The sequence below is a fragment of the Prinia subflava genome, chromosome Z (assembly GCF_021018805.1).
Source record: "Prinia subflava isolate CZ2003 ecotype Zambia chromosome Z, Cam_Psub_1.2, whole genome shotgun sequence".
NCBI lineage: Eukaryota > Metazoa > Chordata > Aves > Passeriformes > Cisticolidae > Prinia > Prinia subflava.
The window spans coordinates 71,266,373-71,285,281 of record NC_086283.1 but is presented as its reverse complement, the minus strand read 5'-3'; the positions used below and the strand labels follow the sequence as shown (position 1 = coordinate 71,285,281).

At 35.3% G+C, this 18,909-nt stretch overlaps 1 protein-coding gene across 1 annotated transcript in view; it reads left to right on the top strand.

The window, feature by feature from the left end:
- AP3S1 (adaptor related protein complex 3 subunit sigma 1) overlaps positions 1–17,846 on the top strand; it is a 28,545-nt gene extending 10,699 nt beyond the window's left edge. The window contains exons 4-6 of the mRNA XM_063422600.1: positions 2,229–2,300; positions 7,410–7,517; positions 16,560–17,846. Of these exons, the coding sequence (XP_063278670.1) occupies positions 2,229–2,300; positions 7,410–7,517; positions 16,560–16,688 (309 nt within the window). The 3' untranslated portion in view covers positions 16,689–17,846. The remainder of the gene's footprint in view (positions 1–2,228; positions 2,301–7,409; positions 7,518–16,559) is intronic.
- The last annotated feature ends 1,063 nt before the right edge of the window (positions 17,847–18,909 follow it).

The window sequence follows — 18,909 nt, the reverse complement described above, 5'->3', positions numbered from 1 at the left end:
GGCATCTGGTCAGCAATGGTGTTCCCCAGAGCTCAGTGTTGGGGCCAGGCCTCTTTAATATCTTTATCAATGATCTGGATGAGGGATTTGAGTGTTACTTCAGCCAGTTTGCAGATTACTTTGTTCTGGATGAGAGTGTTGATCTTTGGAGGGATTCAGACAGGCTGGAGTGATGGGCCAAGGTCAACTGTATCAGGTTTGACAAGGCCAAATTCCAGGTCCTGCTCTTGGGTCACAGCAGTCCCTGCAGTGCAGAGTCACTGGAAAGCTGCCCAGTGGACAAGGACCTGGGGTTGCTGGTTGACAGCATCTGAACATCAGCCAGCTGTGCCCAGGCAGCCAGGAAGGCCAGTGGCATCTTGGCTTAGATCAGCAATGGTGAGGCCAGTGAGTGTCCCTCTGTACTGGGCACTGGTGAGGCCATGCCTCAAGTCCTGTGTCAAATTTTGGGCTCCTCACTATTAGAAAGACATTGAGGTGCTGGAGCAAGTCCAGAGAAAGGCAGTGGAACCAGTGAAGGGGCTGGAGCACAAATCTTACAAGGTGTGGCTGAGAGAGCTGGGGGTGTTTAACCTGGAGAGAAGGAGGACTGGAGGGACTTTATCTTTCTATACAACAATGTGAAAGGAGGTTATAGAAATGCTTCAATCTTTTCTCCCAAGAAAGAAGAAATAGGATAAGAGGAAACAGCCTCAATTTGTGCCAAGGGAGGTTTAGACTGGATATTAGAAGAAGTTTCAGTGAGAGGGTTGTCGGACATTGGAATGGGCTGCCCAGGAAAGTGATGGTGTCACGATGCCTAGTGTTTTAAAACACATCTAGATGTGGCACTCAGGGACTTGGGTTAGGGCTGGATTTGGCAGTGCTAACTTACCTGTTCGACTCACTCATCTTTAGGTTTCCAGCCTAAACAATTCTGTGATTTATGTCAGAACATGGTTTCTCATTCCTATTTTTCTGGGCCTAGGCAGCTTGAAATCTGGTGCCTTTCAAATACTAAGATGGAATTCATAAATCATTCAAAATTCATAACAGAGAGTCAGAAGGAGATGTTTATCTTCCATATTGCTTCTTTAGGGGGTTTGAGTTTAGAATTGAATAAAAAATTGCATACAGTGACAGCTTAATAAATAATATTAAATTCGTATTGTGACAAAATGGCCTTGAAACATAAAAATGATTAAAATTTCCAACAAGTGGCAGTGTATTTTCTCACTACTAATGAACGATCAATAAATTCTTACAGGAATTCTTTTGAACTTCGAAGACACTAAGCTCTATCTTACATTTAGCTTGGAGAGATCTTGACATTACCTCTGTCCATAGGAGTTATCCCTTGGACGGAGGGAGATGTGCGTACAGTGAGTCCTTGACAGCACTCACCACAAGCACATTCAGGAACTTCAGGATTGCAAGTAGAAACATCATTTCATTTTCTGGACTAACTGAGGATTGGGTGCTCTTTGTGTACCAAAGTACAAACATAAATGCCAAGGAATCTGCTTCAGAAACACCCAGAGCAAGATGATGTACAGGCCATATCTGGCAGGGAGCATCGGTGGCTGGAGTTCAGCAGCTGCTTGTATTTTCTGCTTTTGTATTCTGGATTCAGAAATTACTTACTTGCCTGTGTGTAAACTGGACTTTCTAAATTTATATGGTGATATGCCCGGCAGGACTGGGAGGTGTGACACTAGGACAGATGCCTTTTTCATCCTGGATTCAGTGGATCTAAGGCAGGTGAAAGCTGCTGTACTGCTGCTGGAAAGAGTGATGCTGACAGTTAACGGCAAAGTTAACAGTCTGGTTAATTAGGAGATGCCTGCAATGTAGTAATTATTAAAAATAGTGATAGGAAAAGCTGATTTTTTTTTTCTTCATAATTATATTCTAATGAAATGGGAAGGAGTACTTTGAATCACAGCTGAAAAATTTATAGTGTAGGTTATGTTACTGTTTTTTCAAGATGTATCTGTTTTTTGAAACAGTGTGCCTTTAAGCAGAGTTTTAACCTAAATTGTCTTGTACATAGAGTTTTGCCCTCTACAGAGATAACATACTTTTGACATAATGTTAACCACGTAGTTTCTGTAGATAGATGCCTTTAATGCATTAAGATCTGACCAGTGTTTTATTTCTGTATTTGCTGTTCTCAAACCTCGCATCTAATGCAACTGTCGAGTTTTTGTTAAAGATTGACCTGTGGTGCTTTTTTCCCCTCTCTGCAGGTATTTGTGGAAACATTAGACAAATGTTTTGAAAATGTCTGTGAGCTGGATTTAATCTTCCATGTAGACAAGGTACTGTAATGACATCCTGTAACATTTTTATCAAGTAAAATGCTTGATTCAGCTGATGCTTGGTATTAAATTCTGCCTTACTTTCCAGGGGAGGATAGCAAAGCTGTTGGAGGCTCTAGAGAGTAAATCTTGTGAGGTGTGGCTGAGGGAGCAGGGGGTGTTCAGGCTGGAGAGCAGGAATCTCAGTGGGAACCACACTGCCCCCTGCAACCACCTGAAAGGAGGTAGTAAGAGGATGGTAGTTGGTCTCTTCTCTTAAGTAACCATGGATAGACAAGAGGAAATGGCCTCAAGCTGGATACCAGGAAGAATTCTTCCCTGAAAGAGTTGTCAGGCGTTGAGGTGGACTGCCTGGGAGAGTAATGGAGACACCATAACCAGTATTCAAGAAACAACTGGACATGGCACTTAGTGCTGTGGCTTAATTGACATGGTGGTGTTTGGTCAGAGGTTGGAGTAGAAGATCTTGGAAGTCTTTTCCAACTTTACTGATTCCATGAGTCTGTGATTTAATTAGTGAAATCTAGACCATTTCTGCTAAAATACTTCTAGTATTTGAAAGCTGCAATGGAGCATGCCTTTCTGAGGAACAATAAAATAATATGGGACGTTTGCATAGTAATACTGCACATAAAATTGTAAAATCTACAACATCTGAATATTCTTAGAGTAGGAAGAGCTTCAAGAAATAATGTTTTCTATTTTGTTTATGGTTAGGTTTTATGACTCAGAACTGAAGTTGTTAAGTGTTTTCCAGTTACTATTGGAAAGTGCCTTTCATAAGATTATGTAATTTAGATACTGTGTGTCTCTTTCTGTTTAAAATCTCAGACTTTATCTTTTTTCAAACATTTAGAAACATTTTTGTTTGAATATTCCAGCTATAAGAAACAAGTGTTTTACTTACTTATCTAGTTTAAAGAAATGCTCTTATGATAGTCATCTTTCATTTAAAAGGACTTTGACATTTTTTGGTGTAATACCTAAAATGCTGAGAATTTAATATACAGAATTTATTTCTTAGGTTGCATTTTGTGCCTACTGTTGCCTTCTGTGCAATCACATTTCCCCATTTGTGAACATCTTTCTGCATCAACAGCAAAAGGTGTCAAAGGAAAATAAGATGGAAAAAGTAGACTGAAAGTAATACCAACTTAGGTATTTGAAAGAACTTTTTCAAACTGACTCAGTTTATTTCAAAATCAGAAAGTTCTTTTGGAAGAAACACTCACACTTTGACCAGACAGTGAAATGCAGATTACCGAGAGTGAGTGTTTAACCAATACTTAGGTCATGAAAAATCATGAGGATTTCTAGTAATTTCCATGATCAAAACATGTTGGCTATTTCCAAAATGACAGATTAAAGTACCAAAGAGTTTATGAGTGGTTTATATATTGGCTTCCGAGCTTAAAGAACAAAAGTACTTCAGTCATTTTGCGGGAAGGAGCTTGATCTTTAGCTGAAGAATGCTTTGACTGATATGTACTCCAAGCTGTTGCTCTGTAGCATATTTCATTAGAGTATTGCTTAACGTAACTTGGTAGACAAAGTATTTCTAATAATACGTAGTGAACTCAGACGCTTCAAAATGTTAAATTCCTTGAAAAATATTTTACTTTGTATTGGATATGAGGTGATATTTCTTCTTGAAAATTACATATCAAATAGACACTAGAATTTAGCTGTTCCTTTTAATTTACTAAAAATCTGCTGAAGAATCCTGTTAAATCTTTAGACTAGAATTTTCAAACTCTGAGGAAAATGGGAACCCTAAATAGCAGTTAGATATTTTAGAAAAAATAAACCATTTTCATCGCAAAAGACAGTGAAACCTTGAGTTAAGAAACTCTGAATGTGACATTAACCAGTGCAGTAATTTTTAACTTGAGCGTAAATGAACAAATGAATTCAATATAGAGACATGAACTTCTATAATAATGCAAGGCTGCCACCAGCTGTACAGAATCATTAGTTGTGCAGCTGTGACTAATTTGATGTCATCTCCATTCATCCTTTTTTTCCCCCCTCCAGTCTAAGTTCATCAGTATTCTTGTAGGTCTGAGAACAGAACAAGAAAATGTATCTGTGAGAATGAAATTAGAGTGTTAAATTGCCTTTAAAGTGGTGATAAGGTCACCTTGTCAAGAAGCATAATGCACTGAGTGTTAATGCATTAACTTTCTCTTGTCATATATTTGTGGCCTGGCTTGTTAATATATTTCAAGTGTGCAAAAGGGGAAAAAAGGAACTGCTCCTGTTTGATCTAGACATTCTTAGTTATAATGGGTGCTTATATGTGGGTGCTGTTCAGGGTGAAACATTTAAAATATTTGTATTTTGAGTGATCTCATATTGAGAAAAGTGAGGATTGGCGAAGTTATTTTAATGACAGTTGCTCTGTGTCTTCAATTCTTGAAGCTGTGGGACATTGCTTTCTTGCAATTCTCTAGTGAGAGCTGCCTAAACCAGCATTTTTTCTTGTAAAAAGATGATGTGGCATGTAGAAGAGTTGAACTATGTAATCTCAACAGCTGTTGCCTTCTTAGTAACATTTTATATGGTATTTCTGTAAGGAAATATTTATGTTCATCAAGTGTTTATAATTGTACAGGACTCAGCAGTGACTTACAGTAACCTGGAGCCAAGACAGATGTTTATTCAAGAATATTAATACAGTATGAGAAATTAATTTGGAAAATGGAATATAGGTGGGAATAAGTGTTTCTAATGTGCAGTAGCAGAGGAGGACTTGGGGTGTTGGGAAGTGTAGTTTGACAGGAGAGAATTTAACATCTCTTTTAAAGATCATCTGTATTATGAGCAGCCAAAAAAAATTGCTATACCTGGAGCAAGATATTTTCACATGTCTTGTGAGGAGGAGGAGCAGGTTTATTTCAGTCCTGCACTGATTCCCACACTGAGTCCAAGAGTCTAATGCTTTCTGATGGAAAAGGCATCACTGGAAGCTATTATACAACTAAAATAATAGAATACATTCAGCTAGGGATGTAAGGGAATACTTTGGTTTTTTTCACAACTTTTTGGCACCTATTGAAGTATCTCTGGGAATGTCATGACCTCTTGCAAGAGTTTATTATCTAAGCAGAACAGTGAACTATCCAGAATCAAATTTCATAAAGACAAGAAAATGTGTTTGCCAAATTTTCCTGAATTTTTTTCTTGATACATTCCTTCTTCTTTAGAGTATAGATTCCTGCTTTTAGAGAGTGCGTTGAACATAAATAGGAAGCACTCTCGATTTTTGTAAGAACACTTTAAAATTTTTATTACAAAACAGCAATTTCAGATTTTAAAAAGTTGATGTTCTCAATAGTCAGATCCCTTTTGGAATATAGAATATCTATTCATTTTGCCTTCAATTTTTCACTTAAATACTTTTATGAATATACTGTTGAAGTGTCTTTTGCACTTCATGGCCACCTAATGCATTTTTATTTAAGATTTTGTTGTTGTTATTTCTTTAGGAAAATAATCAGTGATTTTTTAAATCAGAAAAATAGAGACAATAATATGCATTTGTGCATTTAATATATATTTGCAGTGAATTAACAATTTGAAAAGAAGAACAGTTACTGGTTTTTTTTAACTTGCTGCTGCTTGCATATGAGCAAACACAGTTAAGAGGGAGGGAGTCAGTGGATTACGATAGTTACTTAACTTTATTAGTCAAAGCTGTGATTTCCTTTCATATGCAGATTACCAAATAAAATTAATTTTATGCTGTTATTTAGAAAGCCATGCCTTTAGAAATAAAGTGGGCCAAGACTAAATATTCCGGTGTCTTTAAGGCATCTGTGCTTTGAACATGTTTAAATGCTGTGTGTTAGACACTTCACTATTGCATCCTGGAAGTCTGAAAAGATGCAGAGAAAGGTAGGAAGCATGACCCAAGGTATGGGGCGGTTTGCATCAAGGAAGAAGTTAAGTATTCTTACTTAAGAGAGCAAAGGAGTAAGAAGCATATAGAAAGGAAGGTTTTGGAAGAGCCCAGAGGAGCCTGAAGAAGAGTTGTTTTCAGCCTCTCTAGATACATTAATTATAAATTTGTACAAAAATACACTTATAATTTATCAGGGAAAAGAATTCAATTTTGTGTTTTAGGTATGGCACAAAACCAAGAATTGTGTTAGTTTTTGATGTAGTACCTCCAGGTTATTTAATTTAGAGATTTACTTCCATCCTTGATCCACAGGGAAACTGGGAGACTGTCCAAAATAGTATATGCTTTTGAGATAACAGATTGCACATGAGTATTTATGAAGAAAAAGTAGAAAAATGCTCCTTGTCTTCAGATTATAGTAATAAATAGTAATATAGGACTAAAATATTATACATTACGTGATAGCTCTGGATTTTTACCAGTAAGTGTGCAGAAGGATGCCTTTTAAAAAAGGAAGAAAACCAAATCAAGTCTGTAATACTCTTTGAATGCAGACTCTGAGGCAGTGATACATGAACCAAGGCTTTCATCCTAAAGTCAGGGCTGCAGGGAAGAGGGATGTTTAAACATACCCATTTCAGTAATGTCCCCAGCTGGTTTATGTGCTCCTGCAGTTTGAGTCCTGGCCTCCAGTCTTAGCTGTAGATGCTGAAGGCTCTGTATTTATTTCATATCTCAGGAATGTCAATTCGACTTCCAAGCCAAATGTTAGGATCTGTGGTAGGTGAACGTCAGAGTCTCTTTCTTCTCAGGTATAGGTCAGAGTAGTGTTTACACATCTACTTGTGAACAATTTGTTTAGTCTTATAGAATGTACTTCCTAGAGATACTACTGCTGTTGATGCTAATTCGAACTCTAATAATTGGGTGGAAAATGGGAATGAAAGAAAGAGGAATATGAAAGTTTCTTGGCATTGATAAGTGGTATAGCAGATGAGTTTGTAACAGAACTGTGAACAAAGAGGATACTGGAGAAAGGAACGTGAAATTGTGAGCTTTGTTCCCAACTGGCTTTAGATTAAATGCTAACATTAATTAAGTGACTTACAAAATACATGTTTCCTTGTAATGAGGTACCTAGACCACCTTTCCAGATTGAATGGAGGATATTTTGCATTTTTAAATTCTCTTTTGGTCTCTTTTAGGTCCATAATATATTGGCTGAAATGGTCATGGGTGGAATGGTTTTGGAGACCAATATGAATGAAATTGTCACTCAGATTGATGCTCAAAATAAACTGGAGAAATCTGAGGTAAGAGTGATGCAGTGTGTAGTTTCTAAACTAAAACCAGGGTTGCAGTAAATGCATGCTATATAATGATCTTCGTCCTTCGTAGCAAGCTAGTGTAACGTGCCTGCTTATAGTGCCAAAAATTTGCAGTGTATCTGAGGATCTTGTACCTTTCATCATAAGTAATAACTGTTTAGTTGCTGCTGATTAGATTTTGCTTTTTGTATCTAATAGCATTGCTGTTAAGGTACTTCTGTAGTTCTCCAAGTTGCTCTTGTAGAAAACCTTTTATTTCCAACCTACTCATTATGCTGGACTAGTGACTTCAGCACTTAAATAAAATTAGATAAAGAAACAAAGTGTGTCCTCATAGACTACATATTCCTGTCTGATAGTATGCTCCTAAGCACCTGAAATAAATAGCAGCAGTAATACTGCAACACAAGAAAATAAATTGGACAGAAATGGACTAGAATTTAAAGCCCGGTTTTAGACACTTCAAAGTAAATAAGAATTCTGCAATTTTCTTAATCTCAGCCTCTGGTCTTCAGTGAGTGAGAATATTATATTCTGTATTTGCCCATAACAAATCCGAGTGAGGGATCGCACATGATTCGTGGGTATCCTTTTTCAATTCAACTATTGTTGAACTTGTGTTTAGGAAAGACATTTAGATTAAGAAAGGATCTTAGAATCACTTTATCTTTGATACAGAATATTACTGTCACTTTAATGTCACCATAAGTGCCTTGTAAACCAAAATGTTTGTGCTGGATTCTAAATGATGAGAGTAATTCCACGGAAGAATACATCAAAGCAATAATATTCAAGTTTCTAAACAAGCCTTTGCATGAATTGGAGACTTTCTAAAGTTGAAGTCAGCTGAGTAGAATGAAATCTTCCAAGCAGCATAAATATAAACTAAATGGAATTTTAGGAGAGGATGCAGAAAGCTTCTTAGTTCTAACTGAAGTGCAACTAAGAGAGAAATTAATTTTTCAGGATTTTATGTGGTACAGTGTATACTGTTCTTCTGATTGTGCAGTCTCAAACTGTGCCAACTCAGGTTTTTTTAATACATTTAATTGTTTTGCACAACTTCCAAACTATATCCAAGAACAGGACAACAATATGTGAAAAGTAAGAAAAAGCTAGGTATGATAGGCCACAGTACATAGCAATATGCATCTGAAAGGATTCTGTGGTAGATTTTGAACATGTCCAAACTGTTCATTTTAATGTTTTTCTCACCTTGGAATGAAACACTGATGACAAAGATGAATATTTGGAGTTATTCTCATAAATTTTTACTATATTTGGGTAACTTCTGTATACATACATTTTTCCTTATTTGGTAGAAAAGTAGCCATTTTCCAAAGAAACTGAACTTGCTGAGCAGCTGTGTTCTACCATGTATTATGTACATATTGGTTTAATCAGAAAGCATTTAATTATGTGAATTCTGTTACCAAACCAACTGTAGACCTTCTGAAGCACATTGACTGTGCAGCCAGCTGCAATACTTGCTGTCTTCCATGGTTCATCAGTAAGTCAGTCTTTCTTTTAAGAGCATTTAGTATAAAAGTAGATGGCAGACAATCGGAAAAAAACACATAGAACTTGGAGTGTATACAAAGCAAATAGGGTCTTGCTCCATTACATTCAACAATGAGTTATAGAAGGTAAAGAAGTAGCAGTGATAATTTAAAACACTTAGTGACTGGGATGAAGCAGATTTCACAGGCTGCTCACCACAAATACTTTCTTTTACTTAGTTCAGTGACTATTTCTTTTCAAATTGAACAGTTACTATAATGCTGAGATACATCACAATACCTGGTAATTATTTCCTTTGATCATTAATCATTTGTTTCATGTATATCCACAGAAATTTCCTGATTGCTATTTCTTTTCCTTTTGTCTTTTTGATCAAGATTGTAAATCTTTTGGTATGTCTTTCCTGAACACATATTTTAAAGACAAAAGCAAATACATGTAAATCAAAATAAGTAATAACTTAATAAATTTTGAATGCTGGTCACTAAGAAATCAAAACTAGTGGATCTTGTTAGTTTTCTTTAATTAAAAAAAAAATAGAAATTATTATTGATGTAGTCTATAGTTTAGAGGAATGCCCCCTGTGCCCACAGCACTGTTGCTTTAGTTCCTTTGGCTTTAGACCACTGTCATACCTCTTGCATTTACAAAGCAGCTATTTTAAGGTTAAAATTTTTCTTTTATAGCTGAAATGATGTAACTAATGAAGCTGTAACTGGGTTACATTTTCAGAAATACTCCCATTTTTATTGTTCCCATCTGGCTTTCAGTAATACACAAAATTTAGCTATTTTAAAATCAGGTATTTGTTTCATTATGCACTATGTTTCTTAAGAGGCTTTCAGTTAGAATTAGTGGAAAAGACTGAATGTATTTATTAAATTCACATATATTTGAGCAAAGTTGTCAGCTCAAGGAATTGGTTAATATTTTTAACAGAGGTGAATTAAACCACTATAAGGGAGTCCCTAGCTTTGACTTGTGATTCAGCTAATATTGTTTGGATGGGCTACAAAGGAAACTATTTGTACCCTAAGAAATGTTGTCTTATATGCATTTCCCAGCCTTTCCAGTTTAGCGTTAGTCTGTGAATGGGTTTCTGGTTAATGCTAAAAACAAAGAATCATTGTATAAAGGGAGGGAATTCTCTGGGAGAGGGGTCATTGGGATTTTATTCAGAACTTCTTGAAGTATTGTAGGTAAACCTGGGCTACCTTTTCTCTATTTGGAGTGTTCAACTGCGTGTGATTTAGACTTTTAAGTTGGGCCTCATTTTTTCTGAACCTCCTGATCTTTTTCTGGCTCTTTCCATTCTTCTCTCTTACAGACCTTTATCTTTCAATCTCCCAGACAGGACAGGTAGACAAAGGTATTGCTGACTTTTAGAAAAAAATGTACTTTTAACAAAAAGGGAAAGCAAAATGATGTCAGAGGCAATAAATTACGTAGGCCAGACTCAAAAATTATGTGTAAAAATACCCATACTAGTCCTTGTAGCCTACTTTTTGTGCTAGTTTCTTGTAGTTCCCTCATCTTTTTATTGGCTATAGTGTATTTTACTAGCTTTTCATTGACATCGTATTTTTTATTTTATTTCTCTTCCTGCATTTTAGAATTTAACTTTTCTTTGTATCATTGTTAAGAAGCAAAAGATTATGAACTTGTGTGAATATTAGCCAAAAACCCTCCAAAATTAATGTCAATAAAAAATGAACACATAGATAACAAAACAAGATGTGATGACATAATACAAATAACTTCTTTGTTGGGAGAATTTTGTCCCTTATAATATAAAATAAGTAATAGGAACTCTTTAGCTTCACCATTTAGTATTTCCAATAAAAACAGTGAACTTCTACCTGCTTGTGAAGAGAAGTTTCAGAATAAGCTTCAGGTGAATAAAACATTAAAGATCCCACCACCAAAACCAACAAACTGAAATAGTTCTGTATAGAGAGAATAAAATTATCAGTCCAATTTGTAAAGATGATGTAGAAATTCTGAAGTTGATAATCCAGCCTTAAGTATATTGAACATAAAATGAGAGGGGCTGTCAACATGTAATCAACTTCAGATGTACATTTGCTGTCAGTATAATCTGAATGTCTGGATTTTGCTCTAAGATATCCTGGTAACTGCAGTCCCTGAGCATGAATATTAACAAAGAACAGAAAAAGAAGAAGGAAATTGTATGTTTGAAATTCAGTTTATGGTTAAATGTCACCTGCCATTTGTTGCTTGAAACATTTAGTTTAGCTCAACAGTTTGGATGACAGTCAATGTTACTAGCAGTACTTCAAAATTAATTTCCACTTGTTTTAAGTCTCTGTGTATTCAAATGGCAGGTATTTCAAACAGGTGGAATCTTAAGCAGTTGAAATTTATTTAATTTATGAATAGCTTTGCTCTTTACTTTTTATGAGATCTTCCTAGGATAGTGTACTGCAATACCATTAAGATTTAACAAATACAACTCTAATTGGATTTAGTAACACTGAGTTGTAAAGCATTAGCTAAAAATAGGTTTTGGTAACATGCAACATTTTAACCTAAATTTGAAGTATGCTGCAGCTTGTGAAGGAAATCAGGGACTTGACTTGCCTCTGCCTAATGTGTTAACTAACACTTGTAACATACAGTGTGTATTTCATTGGTAACACTAGGGAGCTTGATCTCAGGGGTTTTTTTCCTTTTTTTTTTGGTTTGTTTTGGTTGGTTTTTTGGTTTTGTTTGTTTGTTTGTTTTTCTTTCTGTGCAAATCTACTTTTCTTTTTCTGTGTTCTGCTCACACATATTCTGTTTTTATTTTTGGGTCTGGCAATGCAAAACAAACAAAGAAATAATTAATCATTCCCATCCATTACTCTTTTTGTGATTCAAGTGCTTAAAATTCCTAAGAGTATGTCTTAAGTCTTCTTATCTGTTTGGCCTCATTTTGATATACTTGCAGACTTCATTTTGGTTTTTCTCTAATTACATTCATTTATTTACCCTCATGATCAGGGGACATGGTCATTCCTTTATATTATGTATTGCATCCTTTCATGATTTCATATCCCTGCTGCTTTGAAGTCATACTTGTTCTGAGAAGAAGCATTGCTATGAAACACCAGCAGCAGAGAGGTCCTAGTGCCTCTGAAATATCTGGAAAAGGGTGGCTTATTTTGCAGTGTTAGCCTTCATTATTTTGTTTTCCAGTAGGCTGTGGTTTTTATATATTTATTTTAGTGGTAGACAGCTCTGTGTAGACTTACTTGGGATGACAGTTGGAACATTTTATTTGTATATGTGTATTTAAAATGTTTGTGATGTGCAATACTTTTCCAAAATTATCTGAATTTCTTTTTAAAGAGTAAAACGAGGTTACTGGGATCACTTTGATATGAAGTTACCAACTGGGCATTCTGAAAAAGGGTGATGATAAGAACAAAGAAAATTGATGCATATAGTGATTAATAATGACCTAAGTAAATTAATGACAGCTTATGTTTCTCACTTGATAGGTCAGGAGCAGTAAAAATCCTGTTATTAAATGTGTTTTTTTCAATCTGTGAAGTAGTGTCTTTTTTGCATATATGGTATTGCTCTTTAAAAGTACATGAACATGTTTACAAGCATTTCTAAAATTTTAATATGCAGCATTTCAATATCAAAGCACATCCTTCAGCAACAGCTGAAATTGAGAGTACAAAGGAGCTGCAGCAAAACTGTTGTATTGGCTTATTTTTATACCAGCTGTATGCAATTCATATTGTCTTACTGAAATTGCATTAATTATGTCTTAAGAAGTTTCAGTTTCACTTGCTTCAGTCATTTGCTTGCTGTGACAGACAGTTCATCACTCTCTGCATGTTTAAAGCTTGCTACGTGTTTTGTTTTTTCAAGTGGAACAGTTTTTTCTTTGCATGTCACCAACTTACTTGCTGAATTATATGATAGAAACGCAGGTGAAGCCTGTTGAGCTCAGTGTTACAGTGAAAGCTGCATTAATCAGGTACCTCTAGAAGAGGCCTCGAAAAGCACATGGGGCTGAAAGTACTTACTTTTTGTACCTTTGTGTTTGTAAATACAGTTCACTTCCAGTAAAAGAAATGGAAGGACTTCCTGCTACTTCACTGCCTGACATACTAAAAAGGAACACTAAGGAGTTCAAATGTAATAGCATTTGATACAATAGAATTGTATTAGTTATCCAGCTTGGGAGTTCAAGTGCTTTTCAGTCATTTTATCCATCAGACATTCTTTATGAACTGTTTGCTCTCTCTTAGAAATGCTGTGTAACTGTATTGTGCTTGATAGGGTGGACATTAACTGTGCTAAATAGCATTCTGCTATGCTATATTTTATGTACCCACTAAACTCAAACTCACTTAGTACAGAGAGTTACAGGAGAAGAGAATAAGTAATAGTTTGAAAATCTCACTTCAGCATCTGATAGTGAAAGATCACCTTGCTGTAAAAAAAATACGTAATCTGACTATCCCAGCAGTTTTGCCAGGGATTGTCATAGATCTTGATCCAGAATGGTCCTCATGAAACGTGACTGTTGGAATTTGTGACTGTGTAGGGGGGTGGAAGGGCAGTGGTTGTGTCAATTGTGGTATTTTTGATAATTCTCAATTGTGTCTCCATTGTATCCTATGCCATTGGGGCGGGAGGCAGGGACTGTAAGTCTGTATAAAGAGGATAGTAGCAGGTAGGTAAAAATAATGACAGTTACACTAAAAATGTTATTTGTCCATTAAGAATAAATAACTTCCATTAAATTAGGGTAAAGAATTTCCATCCAAGTCACCCAGAAGGCATGCCTCCCTTGAATTGCCAGGCATGTGCTACCATGTCATTACTTATTATATTTTTCTGATTTCCCGTTGTTTCAGTTGTAAATTGTATAATTCATTTCTTTTAATTAGTAAATTTTCATCCTCTCTATGGAAAACAGTTTACATTGCCCCATTTTGCTTAATGAATTTTTCTTCCATTACTGCAAATAAAATTTAAAGGATTAAAAACATTTATTCTTTTATCCAGTAAGACTTCACTGGTAGTCACCTCTTGATTTAAAATTAGTACTTCCAAGTTCTCAGATGTAAAAGGACAGTGATGGCCATCTTCATGCCTTGCAATTGCAATGTCTAATACTACTTCTTTAACTTATTGCAGATTAAGGGATGCAGATTTTGGATACTTGCATTTCTTAATACTGCTAGTGTTAGGTCCAGGTTTTCCTTTAAGAAAAGACTACTGTTGAAAGAGCCTCTGAAGAGAATGACGTGATAGACTTGGTGATGTTAAGGGAAATGAAGGGAAAAGAGGGTTTGAAAATACTTTTTTTCACCTTTTGAGTTTTACTTAGTCTTTACTTCAGAGAACTGATAATTTCAATTGTGTCAGGGTCAAGGTGAGAGCAAACTTGTGTACGTAAGAGATTCAGTTTTCTCAGCTTTCTTCTCTGCCCCCATGTGCTTTTCCCAACTTTGGCATGTCTCACATAGGAGGGTTTGACAGGGAAGATATTGTTAATAGATGACTCATGGCTTTCTGGTCTCTGTTTCTTCTTCTGGGAATCATGACTAAAATGTAGGTATTTGTGATGCTTTAGCCTTTCCACATAAAGGGTTAGTTCAAAGTCAGAAACTTTAATTGGTTTCTTTTGACTTTGGTTATGTTTTTGGAAGAAGGAAGGATTTTAGTAGGTAGGATTCTAAGTAAAAATCTTATGTTAGCTTGACTTTATTTCTTATAAGAGAGCAGTAAAAGGGAGAATATATTTTTTCATAGCCTTCAAAAAGTAGAGTTGTTATCTGACAAGTGTGTGGCGTGTCTGTCTCCTTTTGTGCAGTAGACCAGGTGGACACTGTGGAAGTCAGATGTACTCCTCAGTAGGTTTACTTTGCATTTACAATGAATTTTGGTGAAATCAAATATGACACAACCTTCTCAGAGTTTTTCTTCAAATTTGCTGTATTTCTTGTTCAGAAATACTTTATATGCAAGTAGGCTGATTTTTTCAGTCTTTGACAAACCTAAAATTAAAGACCTTCCATTTCTACAGGCTTAGTCTTTTTTTGAACCAATTCCTAGCATCTTGCTTTGTTTCTATGGATTGGTGTTCTTTACTGGGCCTGCAAGATGCCACACTCCAAAACTAGTAGTTCTGAAAATCACATTGTGATTTTTATTGTTCTTGAATATTTTTAATCTTACTTTTAAAACATCAAAATATAAGTTAATTCTTTTGACATAATCAGGGAATTTGGAATGTGATGTCTTTTTCTGCTAGTAAGAGCTCATCTTCCATGCCTTTTTTTTTTTCATTGCAAAAATAAAAATTATTTTTACACTTTTGTGGCAAGCCTGAAGTAAAACCACAATGAAAATCCTAAATCTGTATAGAGAAACTTCTTTCCATACTTAAAATGAATAGTATTTTTTTCACAACATCAAGTGTAGGAGTAACACTTACTAGTCTTGTTGTAATAGTCCTTAAAACAGGATTTTGAATAGGTGTTTACAGAAGCAGTAAGGAAGCATGATTTATGGTATGACTTCAGGCCTGTGAGCTGTAAATTGTTAGCATTTCATAATATACCTCAATGTGTAAACTTGGCAGCTACTTTATCTCAAAGCAGAACTAAACAGCAGTCAATAATTCTCTATAGTAAAACTTGCATGTTTATACAGAAAGGCTCTAGTTTTATGTGCAAAGAACTGCATGCAGTAGAGGATTTTATAAAAAACGGGTGCTTTAATAATTCAGTAGTTTAATTTGGCATAACTGTGTTGTTGTGTAATGCTCAAGGGGATGCTGATATGTTAGTGTATAAGTAGTTACAGTGGGACAACAGATTATTCTAGTTTGTCTGTAGAAATTATCTGTCTGCATGTTCTTCATCACCCACAAGCGCAGGGTGTTTATTCTTTTCATCTTGGTCTAAGCCACCTTGAAGTACCTCTGTGTGTGTATGTATGTGTGTGTAGATATATATTTGTATGTATATATATACATACATACATATATATATAGATGCACGTGTGTGTGTGTGTGTTCATTGATTTGACTGACATTGAGCACCTTGTGACTTTGAGGTTACTTATTCTGAATCTGTAACCAATGTTAGTCAAGTGTGAGCCACGTGAACTTTTAGAATAGGTAAGAGACAAAGGCAGCACATTGGACACCCAACACTGTGGGTGTCGAGACTGTCTGTTCTATAATGTGCACATTATATGTGCTTGGATAAGCCTCCTGTTCCTTCCTCTCATACTTCTCCATCCAGTTGACATTACATGTTTAACCATATAAAAAGGAATATGTGAACTGTTTTCTCTTTCTGGTTTAATATTTCCAAGTAACCCATTTCATTCCAAACACAATTACCATGTGGCTTTTCTAATTGTGTAACCATGGAAATACTTCAAAAGTTAGTTGTCTGTGTATATTGCTGGTGAATCTTCTTGTGACCAACTTTGCCTGACTTGCATTTTTCCTCACTTTATATACAGGCTGGTTTAGCAGGAGCTCCAGCCCGGGCTGTTTCAGCTGTAAAGAATATGAATCTGCCAGAGATCCCAAGAAATATTAATATTGGTGACATCAGTATAAAAGTACCAAACCTGCCCACTTTTAAATAACATGGCTACTCCAGGTAATACCAAGGAAGAAATGTAATAGAGATTTACTGCATAATTGTTTACTAAATAAAACATGTCTAACTTTACTGTTTGGATAAAACTCAAGGTACTGCATAGACATAACCTGAAAAATCCATGTGTGGAGTTGAATGTTGCTTTTGTCTTGTTTGTGAAATAAAAGGAAAGGGGTAGTTCCCGTGTGATTTCTAAATTACATTCCTATGCCCTTGCAAGGCATATCACTGTGTCTCAGCTGCTGCAGTATTTTGGGGAAGTATTAAAGATGTTCTTTACTTTGTATAAACTACAATGCTGAGGTTTTTTGTATATTCACCGAAGTCTATAATTAGTGCATTCTTTAACTACTTCTGTTTGTCATGATTATTTAAGACTTAAGTGCAAATATTGCATGAAAACATTTAATTCATGTTTTGTTTAAATAAAATCATAACAAACTGGACTTCGAAATACTCTTTTTTGAAGTCTACTGTTTGCAATAAACCACGTTATTTCCTCTTCATGGAGCCAATTGACTATATATAAATACTGTTGTAGCAGACATTGATATCGTAGTTTAATCTCTGAAGGGCTTACACAGGGGTATTGTGCTGAACATATTGGCTCTTTACATTTCTCACAAACACTGTTCATTATTATACTGAAGGAAAAACTGCCTTTATCGAAGATCTAATGACTTTTGTTTACATATACATGTTGGTACTTACACAATCTTATAGACTTTCACTTTTCTGGGGGAAAATATGCCCTATGATTGCTCTGTGTTGTGAGAAGCACAGAATGGGTTGAGAAGATTATATTTGGGCAGCTCAAACCTGTACATGACAGTCTATCAAATAATGTGATAAAGAAAGGCATTCTGGAAAGATAAATGGGGATACTTTAATAGGGACTCTGTGCCTGGTGACAATGTGATTCTGTACTTTGAGAATTGAATTTATGAGTCACATAGTATTGTCAAGACCTCAGAGAAGTCTAAGTTCTGTCACCTCTGTGTAAGTCGCTCAGCTCCTAAACTCTTCTATGATTTAAAAAACATTAAAGGGGGATAGTGATTGTTTTTTATAATTATGATCTTAAGCTCTGTGTGATGTACAAGTCTGTTTAAATGAATAATAAAAATATAATTGGGATATTTAAGAGTTCTGCAAAGCCTGTTTCTCTCCAAAGAAGTATTTAGTTGATACTGTATATGAAAATACAGTAATATTGTAGCAACAATAACAGATTTCAGGACTAATATAAGAGGTCCTGCATTACTTCAGGGATTTGGATTTGATATGAACTAAGTGTTTTTTTCCTTTCAGTTAAATGTTAAGACATGGTCTATAGGATAAACTTTGAAGCACATCACATTTTCTGTTTCATCAACAGTAAATAACATCTTATGGGAGTATTTGAGAGAGAAAAGAAGAAAGCGAAATTACTTTTGAGATAGAAAATCTGATACAATCCAAGGAATTTTAGTGTATTTCTTAAGGTGGGGTGGGGGGGAGAACAACGATTTCATGTATATTCTCTGTATTACATTTAATAAACAATAAACAGTATATCTTATATTATATATGTAAGATATAATAGCTTATCTTTAATAAGTAGTAAACAATAAATAAAAGTAAACAACAACTAACATACCCATTTAAAAAATGCTTTCAAAAACAGAGTTGCTCTCTCCAGATTTCTCCGAAAGAATATTTATTCTTCCAAATCAACTTTCTTAGTTTGAAGCTTCCAAAAATTTCAGGTGGGGTTTAAGTAATTACCTCTTTATCATATTGACCAAAGAAACTGAGAGAGTAAAACAGTAAATTACAGTAAAACAGTAATGCAGTCATTTTTTCCCCCGTGAGTTATTCCTTAGTATTCCCAAGCTGAGCATCTTAGTTAGTACAAAACTGAAATTATTTCATCTGCTTTTGCCTAGTTTTATTTGGCACACGTGGCACATGTGACATTCAAAGTAAAGATGTTGAAAGCCTTCCTCATTGTTGCCCCTATAATGGTGTGGTTAGTTCTCCTGTCAAAGGAGGAATAGGACATTTTGAAACATTTGGTACTCTGACCTACAGAATGTTCTTTGGGCTATTGGTTAAAGCAATTCAAAATTTCAGAAATTCTTCCAAGACCTCTATTTTTGTTTCATTTTCTTCCCTCTTTTTTTTCAGATTTGTAAACTTATATAGTTAAAACATTTTTCAGTCCT